The sequence below is a fragment of the Protopterus annectens genome, chromosome 2.part1 (genome assembly GCF_019279795.1).
Source record: "Protopterus annectens isolate FY-2018-M chromosome 2.part1, PAN1.0, whole genome shotgun sequence".
NCBI lineage: Eukaryota > Metazoa > Chordata > Ceratodontiformes > Protopteridae > Protopterus > Protopterus annectens.
Genome location: NC_056729.1, coordinates 580,015,104 through 580,035,729, shown reverse-complemented (window position 1 = coordinate 580,035,729; position 20,626 = coordinate 580,015,104). Strand labels below are relative to the sequence as shown.

At 38.1% G+C, this 20,626-nt stretch overlaps 1 protein-coding gene across 3 annotated transcripts in view; it reads left to right on the top strand.

Annotated features, from left to right (window-relative positions):
• CGREF1 (cell growth regulator with EF-hand domain 1) overlaps nt 1–20,626 on the top strand; it is a 372,647-nt gene that overhangs the window by 74,885 nt on the left and 277,136 nt on the right. For all 3 annotated transcript variants that reach the window (XM_044062355.1, XM_044062354.1, XM_044062357.1), the window contains exon 2: nt 3,898–4,025. In XM_044062355.1, coding sequence (XP_043918290.1) covers nt 3,943–4,025 — 83 coding nt within the window. In that variant the 5' untranslated portion in view covers nt 3,898–3,942. The remainder of the gene's footprint in view (nt 1–3,897; nt 4,026–20,626) is intronic.

Genomic DNA, 20,626 nt, shown 5'->3' with positions numbered 1-20,626 from the left:
TGTAATGATGTGGAAGGGTATTTTACTGGGTCTACTTCAAAACATTGAATGCCCACAATATTGATGACCAAATTGTTGAGATGAAAGCATCGAAACCTCACTTCAATGAATGACTGGATCATCAAATCCATTCCCAGGGTAAGTAACCTCAACTCATACCACAACTAACAAAAATGAAACTGTACCATCCCTGCACCCCCCACACACCCCCTAAATAAACTAAATATACCAATTCCGAGATCACATTACAGTTGGGAAAAAGGCAAAGCCCACCTTGTTGACCAACAGGTTACTTACTGTGGGAATGGATTCGCTGATCCATTTGTTAGCTAAAGTGAGGTTTCGATGTTTTCATCTCAAAGATTTGGTGTTCAGTATTGTGGGCTTTTAATGTTTTCAGGTAGACCCATTTTGCCTGTAGTTAATTGAACCTGGAGTAACCTAAGAGAGTCATCCTGTTTCACCAGTCTTGAGATGTATTTGGATTTAATGAAGATGGATACACCTCAGCCTTTGGTTCATTCATGCTCATTTGGGGGTCTTAATGTGTGAATGGCATTGTAGCCTTGTACGACTGGAGTGTTCTCAGTGACTTTGAACCAAGACTCTGTGACTGCACAAACATCAGCATCTTCCAAGGTGAGGAGTGCTTCCAGGGAATGCAGTTTACTGTTTAAACTCCTAGCATTAAGCAGCATGACCTTGAATGTGTTGTTAGTGAATTTCTTTATGTCAGAAGTTTTGTTATGTGGACATTGTATAAAAAATGCACTATGGGGGCAGCAAGCATTTTTCCAAGTATTCAAAAGCCTTGAGGAGACAGGTGAAGGCCATCTCTGGCAAAGCAGTGTGGACTGTCAAACATGTCTTCCTAGGCAGAAATGTACTGGATCCCCCTGGAGTGACACCAGAAGCTAAGCCAATTATTGGAATCAGTCATTTTTTGACGGTATTGTGGCATCATCCTAGGTGAAGGTAGAATGCTGCTTAGGGCTAGGGACATACCTGCCTGGGACACATAATCTTGATAGTTCGGTCATGTCTGTTTTCATATAGTGCTGAGCGGTATGTTTTAAGCCAATCACGCAAACATTTACTATGACAGAGTCATTATGGTAAATGTTGCTGAGTGACTTGAGTGAGTGCATGATTTGACGGATCCTGGCACTTGACAAGCAGCTGACCGTGACCTTCTCTTTGTTCAACCTGGTGAGGGGACATCTGTGTGTCTCACTATTGAGTCGCCTATGACCGGATCATTTGGTTTTTGAGGTATTTTGCCTTAGGGGTGTCATTTTTGAGACACTGTGTTGTCATGTGTGGTGGTGGATTCTGTTTATGTAAATATGTGTATTTTGTTTGCACTTAGGAGGTGTCTGGTATTTTGGTAGGCTCTTAGTGAGTACCTCTGCATATGTGGGTTTAGTGTCTTGACCTTATCTTGTGTGAGAGGGGAGTTGTGTGTGCTCAAAACCTGTTGTATGTCTTGTTTATTGTTATGTGAGATGACTGATTATATTTCATGGTATAGCTACGTCACTCACATACTGTATTTGTTTACTTTTGGTGCAAGTGATTGTCAGTATACATGAAGCAATTGCTGTATTGCTTTATTGCCTCAGGATGCCCATGTCAATCAGGTTGGCTGGGGAAATGTTGGGAAACTGTCCATCCATTATGGTAGGTATATATTGTAGTATCTAGTTGGGATGGCTAGATAGATCAGGGTTTGCTTGTGAGACTAACAAAGGCAGCTATGCTGTGGAGGGCTAAGGGTGGAAGACTGGGTCAATGCCTCATAATGCACAGTTGAGTTGCTCTGTGGGTAGCTATGCACAACAGTGTTGTGCACAGAGAGGCAGTAGAGCTAAGGAGGGTTCTCTAGCAGATCTCAAGGGAAAATTTGTGTTTCTAAGCATTTGCGTCTATACACAGCAGCACTAAACCCCGTTGTGTGATGTGCAGCTATACGCAGATGCTGGGCTTAAATACAAGCAAAGTTAAACAGTTTTAACACAAACTAACAAATAGGAAAGCCCAAAACTAAGCCTTTTTCCAACAGTCCCCAACACAGATGGGTCCTGGGCTGCACACTTCTACCACATGGGTGCAGGAGGGCCTTCTTAATGTAGGATGGCTGGTTTTAGTGCTCATGTAATACCAAACAGCCAAGATTCAGCAAATCTAAATCTAGATAGTCACAGCAGTAAAAACAGCAAAAAACAAAGCAGCAATTAGTCAAAATGCAGTTCAAAAAAGTGCAACGCAAGCTTGAAATATAAATATTTTTTTGTTGAACACAGTGGATGCCTTGGATTTAGTTCAGATTCACTCCAGGTCTCTGGCTAAGGTCGCCAGACTTGGAGCAGCTCCATCAAACTATTAGTAATTAAAATATCTGGTAATATCTACTAATGTGCATTAACCTGAGTATTGGTTAGTTTGACTATATTGAGTAGCTTTGGATATAAGACAGAAAAAGTTATGCAGAAAAAGATTTTTATCTAGTTGTGCCTTACAATGATTTGATCAGACCACATACAAATCAACAAGAATAACTGGCTTGTTTTTGTCACAGAAAGTTTAGTGTCCACCAGGCGAGAGCTAAAAAAAATAGATAACTAGAATCTGTGTCTTTAGCAGTATTACTTTTAAGTAGCTGTTTAGTATTTAGATTAGCATCTTTTAACTACAGGAATGCAATCTCCTTGTTGAGAACATGGTCTTTTATCAAAAAAGGTCCAAAATCTTTAGTAATGTTTGTGGATCAGTAGTTTTTATCTCTTAACTAAAACTATTGTGAGAGATTTACTGATGCATGTCAGTGAATCTTTATTTAGGTTATAAGCAGGAATTGTCTCCTGATTGCAAGAGTTTCAGTAATGGTTTTATATAATTTCCATTTTTTTTTTTATAAAATGACTCTTGTACAGGTTTCTGTGAGTAAACAAGACAGCATGTTATCACATGGGATAGATATCACTGTTCACAAATGCTTTAATTGGGATTTGTGACTGATTACTGTTGCCTTCTGTGCCTCTATCAATGTAGTCTATTGGTACAGTTAGTGAGGTAAATGTCACAAGTAAAGGGAGAAAATCAGTTTTATTCATTACACAATAGTTATACTATAAGACGGCGTATATTTTAAATTCATATAACAATAAATGTGAATTATTTTAATGTACAATGTTTGAAATTAGTAGCTTGTGTTTTAATATCCATAAATTTGTTAAAATTGTATGTCATTTGAATGGAAATGCAAAAATAAAAATATTGTTGAACTACTACATTTTGGTTTATAGAAGGGGTATGTTATGGTGAGTATAACTCTAAAAGAGGGTGGGTAGGGTGGTTGAACAGGAGGTTTGGCTAGGAGGAAGTGAACAGGGACAGAAAATTGTGATCTTCACAACCCAATCCATCTATTTATGGATAACTGAAGGACATGGTTAGCTTTGTGGTGGTGAAGGTAAATTCTGTCACACCAAAGATTTCTGGTATTTACTATAAAGTTTAAAGATTTGATTAAAAGTTTTGATGAGAGTAATAAGCTCATACCACTGTCAGGACGCCCTGTAAAACTACATGTTTGGGTACAGCTACTTATTGAACCTGGACCTCTCCTTTGTGGAGCTAAGGCATTCATGTTTGCTTCTGACAGTATATTAATTCTTCTTGTGCTGTGCTACAGACTTTTCATCCAAGAATTTGTCCCAAGTCTATTCTGTTTATGTTGTTCAGTCCTGATGTTATTATCTGATGACTGTTTGGCATGCATTAAATTCAGCTTACGGTTCAGTTTTACTTGTAAACTCTTTTTACTGGTCATGTTGTCTGCCGCTGAACATCGCCTCCATGTGCAACTAAATAATGTGTGTACATTTTGTTTTGTAGGTTTTGAAGTTATCTCATATGACTTGAGGTTGGATTACTGAAAAGATGCAGAGAAATTTGATTTCCTTCCTGTTTGTAATATTTATAAACCAGATTCATGGAGCTCCACAGCCCTCTCCAGGAACAAGGTAAACCACAAATGATAAACATGGTCCTCACTAGCCATATGTAGATGACATTCAGTACTGACTATAGTGGGTAGTCAACACAGATGTAGCATAGGAACTACAAACTGGCTCTGAGTTTTTCAAGGCTGTATGATATCAGGCAGAAACACAAGGGTCCTTGGCATTCATATTAAGCAGTAAGGTAGAAAATGTGTGTACTTTTGTAGTGGTGACATACTGAGGGAGTATTAAGGAAAGAATAATTGAATGTGTAGAAGCAGCTTACAACACTGCTTCAGATGCATGAGCACTATACAAAACTCCATCCAGCTAGTTACTTGAATGCTGCACCATGTTCCTTTCCAGTAGGCCGGATGTCTCCTACTACACTCAAGCATAGTGACTCAATTCCTGTTCACAGTCTATACCTCACTCACTGATTTTTTTAATTCTTTGGGAAGGTGGCTGCTTGATGTTTAATGATGATGTTGGTGGTAGATGTAGAAATTAAGGGAAGCTACAATATGCAGGAAATCTGCAGTGAGTGCAGAAATTAAAGGAAGCCATGGTGTTCAGGAAAACTACAGTATCACAGCTGTCAGAATAATGGATGGTGAGGTTGGAAGGCTGCATGCTTGTTTGCTAAGTTATAATGTTGTACAGGGATACAGTATTTAATGGCAAATAAAGAGCGCTTAGCCCTCTCAGTTAGCCACATTTTCCCTGTTAGAATAAGCTGTTCTTCACAGAATGCCACTTGTTTTCTCCTACCTTTCTTCAAAAGGTGGTATCTGTTTCAGGCTCCCATTTATTAAAGAATAGTTCCTTTTTATACTTTCTGTACCAAGTACCTCCTCAGTGAGGCTATGGCTGTCCTGAAGAAGGGAACCCTTTTTAATATTACCTTTCTAGGTCTCCAGTTTGTAGCACTTTATTCTTGCATGACATTTTCATCTAGCATGTCATACTTCTGCATTTTATATTGTTAGCCTTTTATATTGTTAGCCAAGGTGCTCGTACACTTCTGTCACCACTTGTGTTAGGATAAGGAAGCAGTGAAAAAATGTGATATACTTGCTTCAGCCTGTACCGCTAACCATGTACTCTGCCAGATCAAGTGCAGCCTGTACCGCTAACTATGTACTCTGCCAGATCAAGTGCAGCCTGTACCACTAACCATGTACTCTGCCAGATCAAGTGCAGCCTGTACCACTAACCATGTACTCTGCCAGATCAAGTGCAGCCTGTACCACTAACCATGTACTCTGCCAGATCAAGTGCATAATATGCAATAAAGAAGTTGCTTCCTTTAAAACCATGTGAAAAATGAAAGAGCCATGGATACTTTCAAGGGGATCTACCAGCAAAAAAAAAAAAAAAAGGTTTAACCCCAAATGGAGAGCTTCACAACCCAATCAGTCTGCACATTAAGTTCTAAATCAGTATATTTTATCTGCTTTATCTGAAGAAAACTCTGGCATTTTAAAAGCCAGATGTATGGTATAGATGTTTTTGCTGTAACCTGGTCCCATATGACTTAGACTCAGATAGCAGCCAGGGTGCTGGAGGAGTCTGCCAGGAATGAAGGGTCATTAGTGGCTGAGGCTAGTTTTCCCAGCCTGAATGGAGGAAGGGAGGCAGTGAAGCCACGATGCTTCGCTAGGGATGGCTTGCACCTATCACCCCTGGGCTTTCGGATATTGGCAAAGGCTCTTGCTACCCCCATAGTGCCTTTTTTAGGCAAGGCTCAAAAGACAAACCCACCTCCATAGGTATCACAAGGGATAAGAAACTAAGAGTAATGCTACTCAATGCCAGAAGTCTAAACCTCAAGATGCATGCACTCGAAACTCTCTTTAGCATGAAGAACATCGATATCTGTGCAGTAACAGAAAACTGGTTCAAGGCTCCCGAGAGCACCCCAGCACTACCAGGTTATACCTCATACCATGCTTTTCGGCCCCAAAACTTGGACCGAACCATAAAAGGAGGGGGAGTATCAATATTCGTCAAAGATACCCACACCTCCAGGTTGGTGGCACAACACGAAGCATCAGAGACTATCCATGTGCAACTAACAGTGGGTAAAACTGCCTTCCAGTTTATAGCCTGCTACAGACCACCCTCCCAAACCCAGGAACTCCACTCGGCCTTCCTGAGAACACTGGAAAATATGAAGGTCTCTCCAAACACCATTATATTGGGTGACTTCAACTACCCAAACATAGACTGGGAGCATTACTCTAGCTCCAACACCCTAGCCCAAAGGTTCCTAGAATTTATAAACTCAAATGCTATGGAACAACTTCTTACCACTCCCACAAGAGGGAAAACATACTGGACCTGATCATCACCAACATGGGGACTCTATGCTCCAGACCAGAAGTGTATCCCTCACTGGTAAGATCAGACCATAAACTAATCTCACTGGATATTTACATCCCGACCCCACCCCCTGCCCAGAAAACCACAGTGAAAAACTTCTCTAAAGCAAATTTCACACTCCTCAAAACCGAGGTGGAATCCTTCAAAGCCCCCGGGCCTGTGGAAAATACAGCCCAGACCGCAGAATCCTTTATAAACGCATTCTATGAACACCTTCAGGAATGCATGGATCATGCAATCCCAAATAAAACCAAGACCCAATCCTCCAAAGGCAGACATCCTGTCTGGTGGACCCCAGCCATAAACAAACTATACAACAGAAGGAGGAAGCTACTACATGATGGAGCAAAATCCCAAAAAGGGAAGGCATCTCTGATCAGTATTAGCAAAAAACTACGGGCACTCATAAAATCGTCTAAGGCCAGCTTTGAGAGAAAAATTGCACAGGACACTAAGGATAATCACAAGGCTTTCTTTAGTTATGTTAGGAACCTGGGTGGGAATTCCCAGATATGCTCAGAATTAGTCCAAAATGACAAAAAATACACTGAACCCACAGACATTGCCAACATCCTGACAGGTTCAGAGCAAACCCCCCCCCCCACCAAAAGGGCAAATATCTATCCCAGCAGAGTGCTGCCCCCCTGACATCTCAGATGCTCAGGTAAGAGCCGCCCTCTCCAAAGCAAAAAACACAGCATCAGTGGGACCAGACGGTGTCCCGGGCTGCGTCCTACATGAACTCCAAGAAGAGCTAAACTCAAACATAAAACTACTGTTCAATCTCAGCCTTACTACAGGATATGTACCCAAAGAGTGGCGTGCAGCAATGGTGGTCCCTCTCCACAAAGGTGGTGCCTCACCGGATCCTGGAAATTATCGCCCCATAAGCCTGACTAGCTTGGTCTGCAAGGCTATGGAAATTATCATCATGGACCTTATAAATAAAGATATTGGGGACCTACAGACACTGGATCCTACCCAGTTCGGCTTTGTTAAGGGCAGATCCTGCCTCTTAAACCTGGTTGATTTCTTTGAAACAGTCACCAAGGCCATTGACGAGGGGAAGGTGGTCCACACAGCCTACCTGGACCTTGCAAAAGCCTTCGATACAATACCCCACTCGGGTATTATAGATAAGCTCACCAGCTTAAATATAAACCCCTATGTCACTAGATGGGTTGCAAACTGGCTCAAGGACAGAACCCACATGGTTAGAATTGCTGGAGCCATGTCAGACTCCAAACCAGTTACAAGTGGCATCCCACAAGGCTCAGTCCTGGGACCTCTCTTGTTTGGTATATATTTCTCAGAGGTACAGGCCAACACGGAAGGACTGCGGTTGACCAAGTTCGCAGATGACTGCAAACTGGGCGTCATAATCGACTCTCCAGTCGACACAAGCATCCTCCAAAAGGGCCTCATAGAAACAGACAACTGGTGCCAGAGTCATGGCCTCAAGCTAAACACCAAAAAGTGTATAGTCATCCCCTTTGGCAAAAACAAAGTGCCCACAAATTACCACATAAGTGGTAATCCATTAAGTACGGAAGAAGTAATTAGGGACCTGGGGACCCAAGTTGATAGCAATCTCTCATTTGACAACCATGTGGCCAAAGTGACTAGAAAAACATTTTATATAGCCCACCTAATCATGAAGGGATTCACATCTAAATCAGGGGAGGTCATCGTACCTCTTTACTCATCCCTCATCAGGCCCATAATTGAGTACAATGCCCCTTTTGGGATGTACCTTACCAGACACCTGCAGCAACTGGAAAGACACCAAAAGTACCTCACCAAGAGGATCAAAGGGCTCAAACAGATGCCATATGCTGCCCAGTTAAAGAAACTCCAGCTCTACTCAGTGGCATACCGCCTGCTCAGAGGCGATCTGTGCCTGATGTATAAAGCCATGTCCAACCCGGAATTAATGGACATGCTGCACCTCAGAAAATCCAAATCCCATTGAGCTACGCGCTCGAGAGACTTGAACCTCAGCACTGAAATAAATATGACATGCTGGAGGGACAGATTCATAACCCAGAGGCTCCCTTCACTCTGGAATAAAATCCCAGTCCAGGTTAGGCAGAGTCCCTCATTGACTCTCTTCAAGAGGAATCTTGATGAGTGGATGGGGGATCGTAGGTTTACCCTGGGTATCACTTCTGTGTCACTGTTAGACACAGGCACAGTATACTAATCTCAAAAAAGGGCATAGCAAAATTAATTTAAAATGGGTGGCGAAAGCCAAACACACTCTGGCTAGGCTTATAAATGCCCTAGGGCAGATAGCCTAGTATGAACCTATGAACCTATGAAGTTCCACTGCAGCAATATCATAAAGTGCAAGGCTCAGCACTGCATGCCCATGTACAAAAACTCAGAGATTTGATAGGAAGTGAGGCATAGAAGCTCCAATGCAGGAATATCATAAAGTGCAAGGCTCAGTTCTGCATGCCCATGTACAGAAACTCAAAGGAAAGGAGACACTGAAGCTCCACTGCTGCAATATCATAAAGTGCAAGGCTCAGTACTGCATGCTCATGCACAGAAGCTCAAAGGAAGGGAGACACTGAAGCTCCACTGCTGCAAAATCATAAAGTGCAAGGCTCAGTACTGTATGCTCATGTTCAGAAACTCAGAGAAGTGATAGGAAGGGAGACATTGAAGCTCCACTGCAGCAATATCATAAAGTGCAAGGCTCAGTACGGCATGCTTATGTACAGAAACTCAGAGAAGTGACCTGGGCCAAGCATGCACCGGTGAACACCTGCAGCAGCTTGCTATAGACGGGCATTGCACTATGATTACTTGCTGGCATCAATATGATTGTTAGAGACATCAAAAACTACCCTAACTTGGTGCTAGATGATGGCCATAGTACTCATCTCTGTTCAGTCCTTCCTAGTATCTCCTAGTGCTAAAGTGGGGAGGAATGAACAGGCTGATTGGGAGCCAGATTAATGGCTATAGAAAGGGAGTGAATTAATATCTTATGACAGTATAATAAGTGGGTCTATATCAGAAGATCGACGTTTCAAAACTCGAATCTGATATGGTCGACACCATATGATCGAAGTTTTGAAACTTTGAATCTTTTAATGGAGATCTCTGTACAGCACGGAAAGGGAAGATTTCCCTTTTCTGCACTGTAGTGCGATTTCAGAGTTGGTATATTTAGCGGGGGGGGTGCAGGGGGGCTTGCCCCCCTTGCTTAGAGTGTTTAAATGGTTTGTTTTTGTAGGTTGTTGTGTTTTATTACATTTTTGACTTTTCAAAACTTCGATTATATGGTGTCGACCATATCAGATTCGAGTTTTGAAACGTCGATCTTCTGATATAGACCCACTTATTATACTGTCATAAGATATTAATTCACTCCCTTTCTATAGCCATTAATCTGGCTCCCAATCAGCCTGTTCATTCCTCCCATATCATATCATATTTGAAGTTTTGAAACTTCGATAATGTAATATAGACCCTAATAAGTCTGACATGTTGCATGTTCAGAATATCCAAAAATGAAATGTTAACAAAAGAAAACACTTGAAATATACCCACAGAATGTAAAACTAAAAACATGCAAGGCCAGTTGCTGGCTCATTGCACATCTGAACATAGGAACTATGCCCAATTACAGTTCCGAAATGGGTCTGGGACCTGTGACACCTATGGATAAAAGCAGACAGACAGTGGCCAGCTTACTTTTCTTAGAGGACAGCAGAGGATGAGATTGTAGCATCACTGATGCCTTGGAGAGTCTAGATGAACATGTCTTGTGTACATAAAAATATTCAGTAGATGTATAGATTCATTAGGTAGGGTCACAACTCCAACTGTTTACATCCTGCTGTGATATAATTGCACAAGGGATAGGAGAGATCAGTAGAGGAAAAAATAATTCCAAACCCAAAATGATGGTCTTTAAATATTTCCTTGGCAATATTGCTAGACAGTGAATGTCTAGGGTAAAAGACCAGTGCTGTACTCTTCTGAGGGTGAGATGGACAGATAAGCCATTAATCGTATTAGTAAGTTCATAAGTTGTAAATACCAGTGTTTAGGCCCAAGGTCCATTGAAGAACAATGATTCTGTTAATTTAGGATTAAAAACCTATGTCCCATCCAGAGATCTAAGTTTTATTACACTGTAATATGTTTTCTGAGTGCCACAAAGCAAAAGGCAATTTGTTTCAAATTCTCAGAATGGATTGAGTAATATATTTGCTTATTTAAGTAGTACAGTTTCAATGTATGCAAAAATGAGTATTCTTAAATGTATGCATTACACAATTTGAGTAGAAGATTGAATATTGCCTGTAGTAATTCAATGTTAAAAGCTCTGCCTGTCAGAATAGCTATCCCATTGTAATAGCTGCAAAGAATAGTGAATACATTTAATGTATTTTAGGCAGTGAACTTGATAATAGACAGCACAGTGGTGCAGCTGTAGTGTTGTCGCCTCACAGCAAGCGGTCCTTTGGTTTGATTCTTGGCTGGGGTGCCTTCTATGTGGAGTCTGCATATACTCCCTGTGTTTGTCTGGGTGTGCTCTGGTTTCCTCCTATGTTACAAAGGCATGCATCTGGAGCGTTTCTCCCTGGGCCTCTGCTGAAAATTGGCTTCATTCCAAGTCGGACTTTCCTATTAAATAAAAATAACTGAATTCCCTCAGTTTTGGAATGAGTTTTGTAAACTGCCACTGAACTGATTCCAGTTTTGACGCTGGCCTTTAAAGTAAATACAACATTAATTATTATATTAAAATAAAGGTCTTAAATACGTTCTGTATAATTGAGTCATATTCTGTTTATCCCTTAGTGAAACAGACTTTAGCATGAGTCCCATATTTTTAGGACATTATTTCTAATGTCAGCTACATGCATTTGAATGATAATTTAGCTGTTACTGCAATTACAAGGTCTTTGTATCCATATGCTTCTTCGAGTGTTAAGACATTTAGAAATAATTGAGAGCTTGGCTGGAATTTTCCAAAGAACACAAGTACATTTGCTTGAAATTTAAACCTGCAGTTTTTGTCCAAGTTGTAAGATCTTTTAGTCAGTCATTAGTTACATCTGTGTTGTCCTGTGATATTACAGTAAATCCAATTTGACTGTAATCAATGTATTTATTAATCCAACATGAATTACTGTTTGGCATAACAGCAAAAACTAAGTTAAACAGAAAGGGACCCAGAACTAATTCTTGGGGAGAACCCATACATGTGAGTAAGTAGCTGTATAGTGACAGAATGGCTGCACTCAGTAAATCAAGTTATCTACCCACCTAATCAAATGTGGGTCATAATCATAAGAAATTAAAGCCTTGTGTATAGAGTGATGAGGCAGTGTGTCAAAGGCTTTCACAAGATCTAAAAAGATCACTCCAGCTGATAGGCCCTGTATCTAGAGTTCTGCTTATTAAGTCATAGAATCCTGCCAAGTTTGTAAGAATAGACCTCATTGGTGTAAAAGCATTTTGACTTGTGTCTTTGATAAAAATGATTATAATCTGAGTGATTGAGGGACTGAATTAAAACCTTTCAAAAGAATTACCTTTTATTGAAGTGATGCTTATTGTTGTGTAGTTCTGAATTCATAGGTTCATAGGTAGGTACTAGGCTATCTGACCGAAGGCATTTATAAGCCTAGCCAGAATGTGTTGGCTTTCACTGCCCCCTTAGATTAGTTCCCTGTGCCTCTTTCCAGCAGAGCCACTGAAGTGATCCCTGTGGTAAACTTTCTGTTTCCCATCCACTCGTCAAGGTTTCTCTTGAAGAGTGTTAATGAGGAGCTCTGCCTAATGTAGATTGGAATCTTGTTCCAAAGCATGGGAAGTCTCTGGGACAGGAATCTATCCCTCCAGCATGTCTTATTTATTGTTGTGGTGAGGTTTAGATCCCTAGAGCATGTGGCTTGAGGGGATAAGGTTTTCTTTAGGTGGAGCATGTCCATCAGTTCTGGGTTGGACAAGGCCTTATTTGTCAGGAAGAGATCACCTCTGAGTAGGCATTATGCAAATGAGTACAGCTGGAGTTTCTTCAGTCGAGCTGCATAGGGCATCTGGTTGAGGCCAGTGATCCTCTTGGTGAGGTACTTCTGTGGTCTTTCCAGCTGTTGCAGGTGTCTTGTAAGGTACATCCCAAATGGGGCATTGTACTCTATGATGGGTCTGATGAGTGATGAGTAGAGGGGCACAATGACCTCTTTTGATCTGGATGTGAACCCTTTTGTGATTAGGTGAGCCACATAGAAGGATTTTCTAACCACTTTGGCAATGTGATTATCAAAGGAGAGATTACTATCTACTTGGGTCCCCAGATCCCTTATTACATTTTCTGTATTTAGGGGACTACCACCTATGTGGTAGTTTGTGGGTACTTTGTTTTTTCCAAAGGGGATGACTATGCACTTTTTGGTATTTAGCTTGAGGCTATGATTTTGACACCAGGTATCCATCCCAGTGAGACACTTTTGGAGGATGTCTATGTCAGCCGGAGAGTCAATGATACCCCATAGTTTGCAGTTGTCTGCGAACTTGGTCAGCCATAGTCCTCCTGTGCTTGCCTGCACCTCTGAAAAGTATATGCTGAACAGGAGGGGTCCTAGGACTGAGCCCTGGGGAACGCCACATGTAACCAGTTTAGAGTCGGACCTAGCTCCTGCAACTCTCACCATGTGGGTTCTGTCCGTGAGCTAGTTGGCAACCCATTTTGTGATGTAGGGGTTTATGTTCAGGCTGGTGAGTTTGTCTATAATACCAGAATGGAGAATGGTGTTGAAGGCCTTTGCGAGGTCTAGGTAGGTTGTGTGTACCACCTTTCCCTTGTCCATAGCCTTGGTAACTGTCTCAAAGAAGTCCACCAGGTTTAGGAGGCATGATCTGCCCTTAACAAAGCCGAACTGGGTAGGGTCCAGTGTTTGGAGGTTCCCAATGTCTCTGTTAATGAGTTCCATGATGATGCGCTCCATAGCCTTGCAGACCAAGCTAGTCAGGCTTATAGGGCGATAGTTCCTGGGGTCTGTTGTGGCTCCACCTTTGTGGAGCAGAATAACCATTGCTGTGCACCACTCTATGGGTACGCAGCCTGTGGAGAGGCCGAGTTTGAACAGTGTGTTTAGGTGAGGGGTTAGTTCATCTTTGAGCTCATGTAGGACGCAGCCTGGGACACCATCCATTCCCACTGATGCTGTGTTTTTGGCTTTGGAGAGGGCTGTTTTAACCTGAGTGTCTGTGATTTCAGGGGCTCTACATTCTTCTGGTATGGTTATGGGCCCTTTTGGGGGTGAGATTTGGGGTGAAGTTTGCACTGAACTTGTCTGCCAGGATGTTGGTGATATTGGTCGGTTCAGTGTATTTTGTGCCATTCTGCACTAACTCTGAGCAGATCTGAGCATTGCCACTTAGATTTTTGACATAACTAAAGAATGCCTTGTGGTTATCTTTGGAGTCCTTGGCAATTTTTCTTTCGAAGCTTGCCTTGGATGATTTTATGAGGGATCATAGTTTCTTGCTGATACTGATCAGGGATGTCTTCCCTTCTTGGAATTTTACTCTTTTCTGTACTAGTTTCCTCCTTCTGTTGTATAGCTTGTTTATGGCAGGGGTCCACCAGACTGGTTTCCTTTTCTTGGGGGAGTGAGTTTTGGTTTTGCTTAGGATAGCACGAGCCATGCATTCTTGTAGGTACCCATAGAATGCATTATTAAAGGATTTTGCAGCTTGGACAGCATTATCCTTTAGCATGGGGGCTTTGAAACTTTCCACCTCGGTCTTTTTTTTTTCCAGTAAATATAATCTGCTCAAATATTTTCTTTTTTTATTTTCAATTAAAATAACATTTACATAATATTTTTAAATATCATTTTAAACAACTATATACAATATTTACAATAGCCTGACTTTCAATTATATACACTGTATGCTATTAAATATAGAATTAACAGATCAGTTATCAGAGATACAATATTGATTATTGCAGAGTGTCCAACAAAGACATAACTTTCTTCCAAGGAATATTTACCAGTGGCCTGGGATAGATTCGTAGTTCTTTGAGTTTTATTTCCATCAATGCAGTTGTCTTCAGTAAAGTGTAGAATTCTTCCAAGGTCGGGGGTGTATTTGAATTCTATCTTCTGGTTACGCATTTCCTAGATATAGCAAGTATTGTCCATAACAAATACATATTTTGTTTTATTCAGGTAAGGACCTTTATTTGCATTTAGTATTATCAATACTTTAGTTAAGGTAAAGGATTCATTAAATAAAGCTTGTAAAAAATGATTGATTCCATTCCAATATGATTTAATTTTATTACATTCATAAAAAATATGAACCCAGTCTGCTTTATTTGACTTTTCATACCTCCAGCAAAAAACATTTTTAGTAGTACTCATCTTTTTAATTTTATCTGTTGTTAAAAATGCTCTATGTAAGTATTTCCAGTTAAATTTTTCCAGTACTGTGTGTTAGAGGTGTAATTAACTGATAGTAAGATGTTACTTTTAATTTCTTCTGTTAACTACAGTGACTGACCTTTTGTTAAGAACTGCCAGTATGATGGTTTGGGAATTGTTTTATATGTTATTAACTCTTTATATAGATTTGAAATGGAATTTTTCTTTTCACAACTATTATATATAAATTCATACAGAAAACTTATTTGATTTGGAATATCTTTAAATGAGGAATTATTAATTAATCTGCATAAGTCTTGAGTATACAATAAAATGCTTTGTAAAGTTAATCAGTCCTGTGTTGGAATATTGTAAGCAGTTTTTATCATATGTATATCTAGAACATTTAATTTAGTTACACATTGAAACCAGCATAAGAATCCATTTTGTTCCCAGGAGGTTATTTTTTCCCTATATAGTTTGTGGGGAAAGTTCTTAGTGATGGTAAATGGGGTTAAAAGGTCAAACCAAAGTTTTAGATCTATGTTTACATTGATAAGTTTCCTAAAAGAATTGATGTAATTATTAATCACTGTTGTTTTACAAGGTTTTGTTATATTATGTTGTATACTTATGCATAGTATGTACCAGGGTTTGTTTGATTTGTCTACTATTAATTTTTTTTTTAACAGATTAAATTAATTTGTTAATATAGCTGTTGTTAATTCTTTCCAGTTGGCAAAATAATTTGGGTTTATCCAGCCTGTTGTAGTTTTAAGCACAGATGCTTTTATATATGTTTCTATTTCTGGGAAGTTCAATCCTCCTTGTTTCCAGGGTCTAATGTGATGAGTTAGAGCTACTCTACTTTTTTTGGGATACCATAAAAATTTTATTAAACATGAGTTTATTTCTTTAAGAATGCATCGTTCAGGAATTAACTGTATTGCTAATGCTACATATAGTATTTTTGGCAATAAGACCATTTGTATTAATTGCAATCTGTCTTTAAAAGTTAGTATAATTTTGTTCCACTTTTCTATATATTTTTTTATTGTTTCAATAATGTTTTTATAATTTATTAATATTGTTTTGTTTATATTTTTGCATAACACTATTCCTAAATAATTTAGCATAAGTTCTTGTTTTCCTATGATAGATTTATCTGTAACTTGTACATCTTTTTTCTTATTTAAAAATAGAAATTTTGATTTTGATCTATTAAGGTTTAGACCCGAAATCTTATAACATTTCTCCATTACTTCTTCTAGCTCTCCTAATGACTCTCTGGAGTTTGATAGGGTTAATAAAATATCATCAGCAAAAAGCATTATTTTAGATATGTAATGGTCATAGACTTCTATTCCTTTTATTCCTGGATTATTTCATATTATTTCTGCAAGTATTTCTATAGCCAAAGCAAATAAAGTAGGAGAAAGGGGGCATCCTTGTTTAGTACCTTTTGTTATATGGATAGATTCTGAGGTGAAAGGACCTAATTTAATGTAGGCTAAGTTATTAATAAATATGTTTTTAATAATAATATGAAGGGAGGAGGAAATTCAAATAATGCTAAAGTTTTAAATAGATATTCCCAGTTGAGGGAATCAAAGGCTTTTTCTATGTCTAATCTGATTACAAGTGTTTCTCTATCTTCTTTATTCACATAATCTATAAGAGTAAGTATCATTTTAATATTATCATGTGTGTGCCTGTTATATAAAAATCCAGTTTGATCATTAATTGTCTTTGAAAGTGGGATTTTCATTCTGTTTGCTAGGATTAACATGAATATTTTGTAATCATTATTCAGTAATGATATAGGTCTGTATGAAGTGCAAAGGTCTGATGGTTTATTAGATTTTAGAATTAGTGTTATGAGAGAATATTTCCATGAGAGTGGTATTTTTGCTTCTGACTGGACTTCTAGCAAAGTTTTATGAAAAAGGGAGATTACTGTTGAAGGGAAGAGTTTGTAAATTTCCGTAATTATACCATCTATCCCTGGAGCTTTGTTAGATTTACTTTCTTTTATCTTGTCAATAATTTCTTTGTAGGATATAGGTTTTTGTAGGTCTAGTTTTAAGTTTTCTGGATTTTGTTTTATATTGATAAGGTTTGTATCTATGTTTATTTGGTTGGTATCTAAATCTTCTTTTTTGAAGTGTTTCATATAATGGAACCAAAATGCTGCAAGGATGTCCCCTATATCTGATACTTTTTTCCCTTTCTTTTCATGATATATAATACTAATGTTATTTGCTTTAGACTGTATTTTAGTTCTTGTAAATAAGTTATGAAGATATCTGGGGGAGGTGGCTAAAGAGTTTATTTTTAATTTTTTCAAGGCTAGACAAGTTTTGTGTGTTAGAATTTCATTATATTTTTAATTAATTCCTCTATTTCTTTTTTGACTTTTGGACAATTCTGATTTTTTTTAGATTTTGCTGATTCAGATTCCCACTCTCTAACTTTGTTTTTGTACCAGCTAAGGGTCTTACCAAATATATACGCTTTTAATGAGTCCCAAACCATGACTCTACTGATTTCTGTTGTATTATTAATTTCAAGAAATAATTGTAGTTCTGACAACATCCAGGGTCTGAATTCTTTAATTTTCGTGATATATGATGGAATTCTAGTTGAGTGGATAAAAGGTTTAAACTCTATTTGGAGCTTCATTATCAGAGAGTCATGATCTGAGAAGGGGCATGGAAATAGTGAGAAGTTGAGGAGTTTTGTTTGTAAATCTTGAATTACGAATAATGTGTCTATTCTGGCTTGTGTTCCAAATCTATGGTCTTTATGAGAAAATAATAAGGATTTATTATCTTTTACTTTAAAAGTGTCAATTAAATGAAATGAATCAATCCATTTTTTTAAGGATTTTGAAATAGTTGGTATGCGAAAAGACTTCTTGGTGGTTTCAGAAGCTTCTAAGGTACAATTAAAGTCTCCTCCCAGTATAAGATTTCCTTTATAATTGTTGGAAATAAAATCTAGCTGTTTTTTAACCATTCCTGCTCCAATTCCTGGGAACCAATATAGATTAGCTAAGGTCCATATTCTGTTATTAAATTTAATTATAACAAATGCTAGTAGACCTTCTTTGTCTTCATATTTATAAATAACTTTTGGAGTGATTATGTTTTACTTCCAGAGAATTGATACTCCTTTTGTCTTTGTTCTGTAGGAGGATTGAGCTAAGACTCTATAGTCCTTAGGGTTACAAATAAAGGTATTATTAGTCTTAAAATGCGTTTCAGGAGAAAAACTACGTCTGCCTTATTTAGATTTAAATATTTTAATAAGTTTGATCTTTTATTTGCATTATTTAAGCCATTAGTATTTAAGGATAGGAATATTAAATCCATTTCAAGTTATTGTTGGAAGAAACGTTTTGCTTCTTTTTTTTATTTTGATTATAGTAGCTGACCATAATCTCTGATAACATTGGATGTTATTTTTATGTGTGTAAACTTGGGAGTATGATTTAATATAGCAATAACCCACGCCTGGGTGTGGGTAATGCGGGATTTAACCACGGTTGGCGTGGTTTGGTCCGAGAAGCCAGGGACCAAACAAAGACAACCGTGGTTAAATCCGCATTACACCCAGAAGTGGATTATTGCTATTATACTATGACATTATTTAAGAAAAGAAACAATTACTTTTCTTAAATAATGGCATTGTATAATGCCTCTTTGCTGCCTTCGCAGCTGTCTGGCATCCGGCAGTTCTGATGTACTGCATGCCTACACAGTACATCAGAGCTGTGGCCAAAAGCAACGGAGAAAGCAAGATCTCCGTTGCTTTTTTGTTTCTATGTTAAATGGGTTTAACATAGCGAGACAGCTTTAAAATAAGCAACGGAGATCTCCGTTGCTTATTTTAAAGCTGTCTCTATGTTAAACCCATTTAACATAGCGAGACAGGTTTAAAAAAAAGGCAACGGAGAAAGCAAGATCTCCATTGCTTTTTACACACTGTGTCGCTATGTTAAAGGAGTTTAACATAGCGAGACGACTTTAAAAAAAGCAACGGAGATCTCCATTGCTTTTTTTAAACCTGTGTCACTATGTTAAACTCTTTTAACATAGCGAGACAGTGTTTTAAAAAAAGACATACTAATGGAAAAAGTCTGGGCGCCCGGACCTTTTTCCATTAGTATAAGTCGATTTACAACGTGCACACTGGCCAATCAGCATGCACGTTTTGGAATATTAATAGGGGGTCATGGTATAATGTTCTTTCTTCTTTAAATATAAGTAGGGTAAAATTCTGGTCAGGCTTTAAAAAAGTACCTTTATAAAACATTAATTCTAAAGTATCAAATACAAGTAAATATGAATTTCCCATTAAACATGGAGTGAAAGTCATTCCTAATCCAATAGATAAAGATAGATATATTGGATTATCACTCATACCTTTAACCAACAATATCAACTGAGCTCCATATGTTAAATTCTTATATGGAGAATTTTCTTAAAAGAGATATGAAATTCTGTATTATTCTATTATTGTTCTATAGTATTTTATATATCGGGATAGAATGTTAGTAGTGTAAACAATTATTATGTTGACCTAGAAAATATCCAATATTTAGTTAACCCTTAAGAGATCCCAAACATGTCAGATATGTCATTTTGGATAAATTAAATGCAACAGAGGAGCATACACTAAATAAGCCAACAACAAATAGATTATTACTAAAATAATTTGACTAAAAGGACTCTACAGGAGACAATAAGTGATTACCAATGAAATATGAATTTATTGTAGGTGTACTGTCTTCCTTTACTTTCCTACTCTTCAGCTCACCAACTTCAACTTACACTTATGAAAAGACATGGCTTATCAGTGGTATCCTGACTTTGAGTAGAGGCGCCCTACATTCTAGTGTGCAGTGCTTTTACATATATATAGATTTACAAAGCAGAGTCTAAGAATGAACTATGATCACCCTGACAATCCCCATCCTGCATAGGGCACCTCCTGCTTCCAGAATGGGTAATCACATCAGGTCTAGAATGAATGTGAAGGTACCTATATTGTAATCAAGACTTACCTTAGGTATGTATTAATGAAATAGTATTTAGAGCATCTTAGAGAGTTCTCGGGGCAGTTAGAATACTCTTAAGCCTGTCCAACCTTGACCAAAAACAGAGATTTCCCTTCCCTTTCTTTCCCTTGTTTTAAATCAGTACTAATAAAAGAAATTCAGCAAACATAGGTAAACAGAAATAACATTCAGTAGTCCATCTTGTGCATGACTAGCAATCCATTAAACAAGTCAGAGACTAACATCACATTAGTAAACATTATAAAGACAAATTAGAAATAATTTCCTAGCTCTTTATATTTTCTGATAAAGCACAAAGTTAACAATAAGCTATTTTAACTAAAAGTATAAAGCATTTACATTTTTCCTTGCATGTATACATTTCTACTTATATTGTAGTGTCAATAGCTGTCTTTGAAATCTGTACAATACTTAACTTCTTCAAATCATTCCTTTTTCAATTCAGGTTTTGTTTTGTCAAAACGGCAACAATGTTTCAAGGGCACAATTAATATTTAGACTGATGTTTCAAATAAATAACTTGTCAGTTGCCAATTGAGTTAGTTTAGAATGTATGGTTAGTGCAAATATAGCATGTTGCAAAAATAATATGTATTTTTTCGTGTGCTCTAGAGACTGTCATATGCAAGTGACATATATAATGTAGCATATATAGAGCAGATAGCTTATGGATTCAGGTTGTTAAAGTAAATTATGCTTATTAATCAGGCAGTTTCATTTAAATTTACAAGTAATTTGGAAATATTTCAGTT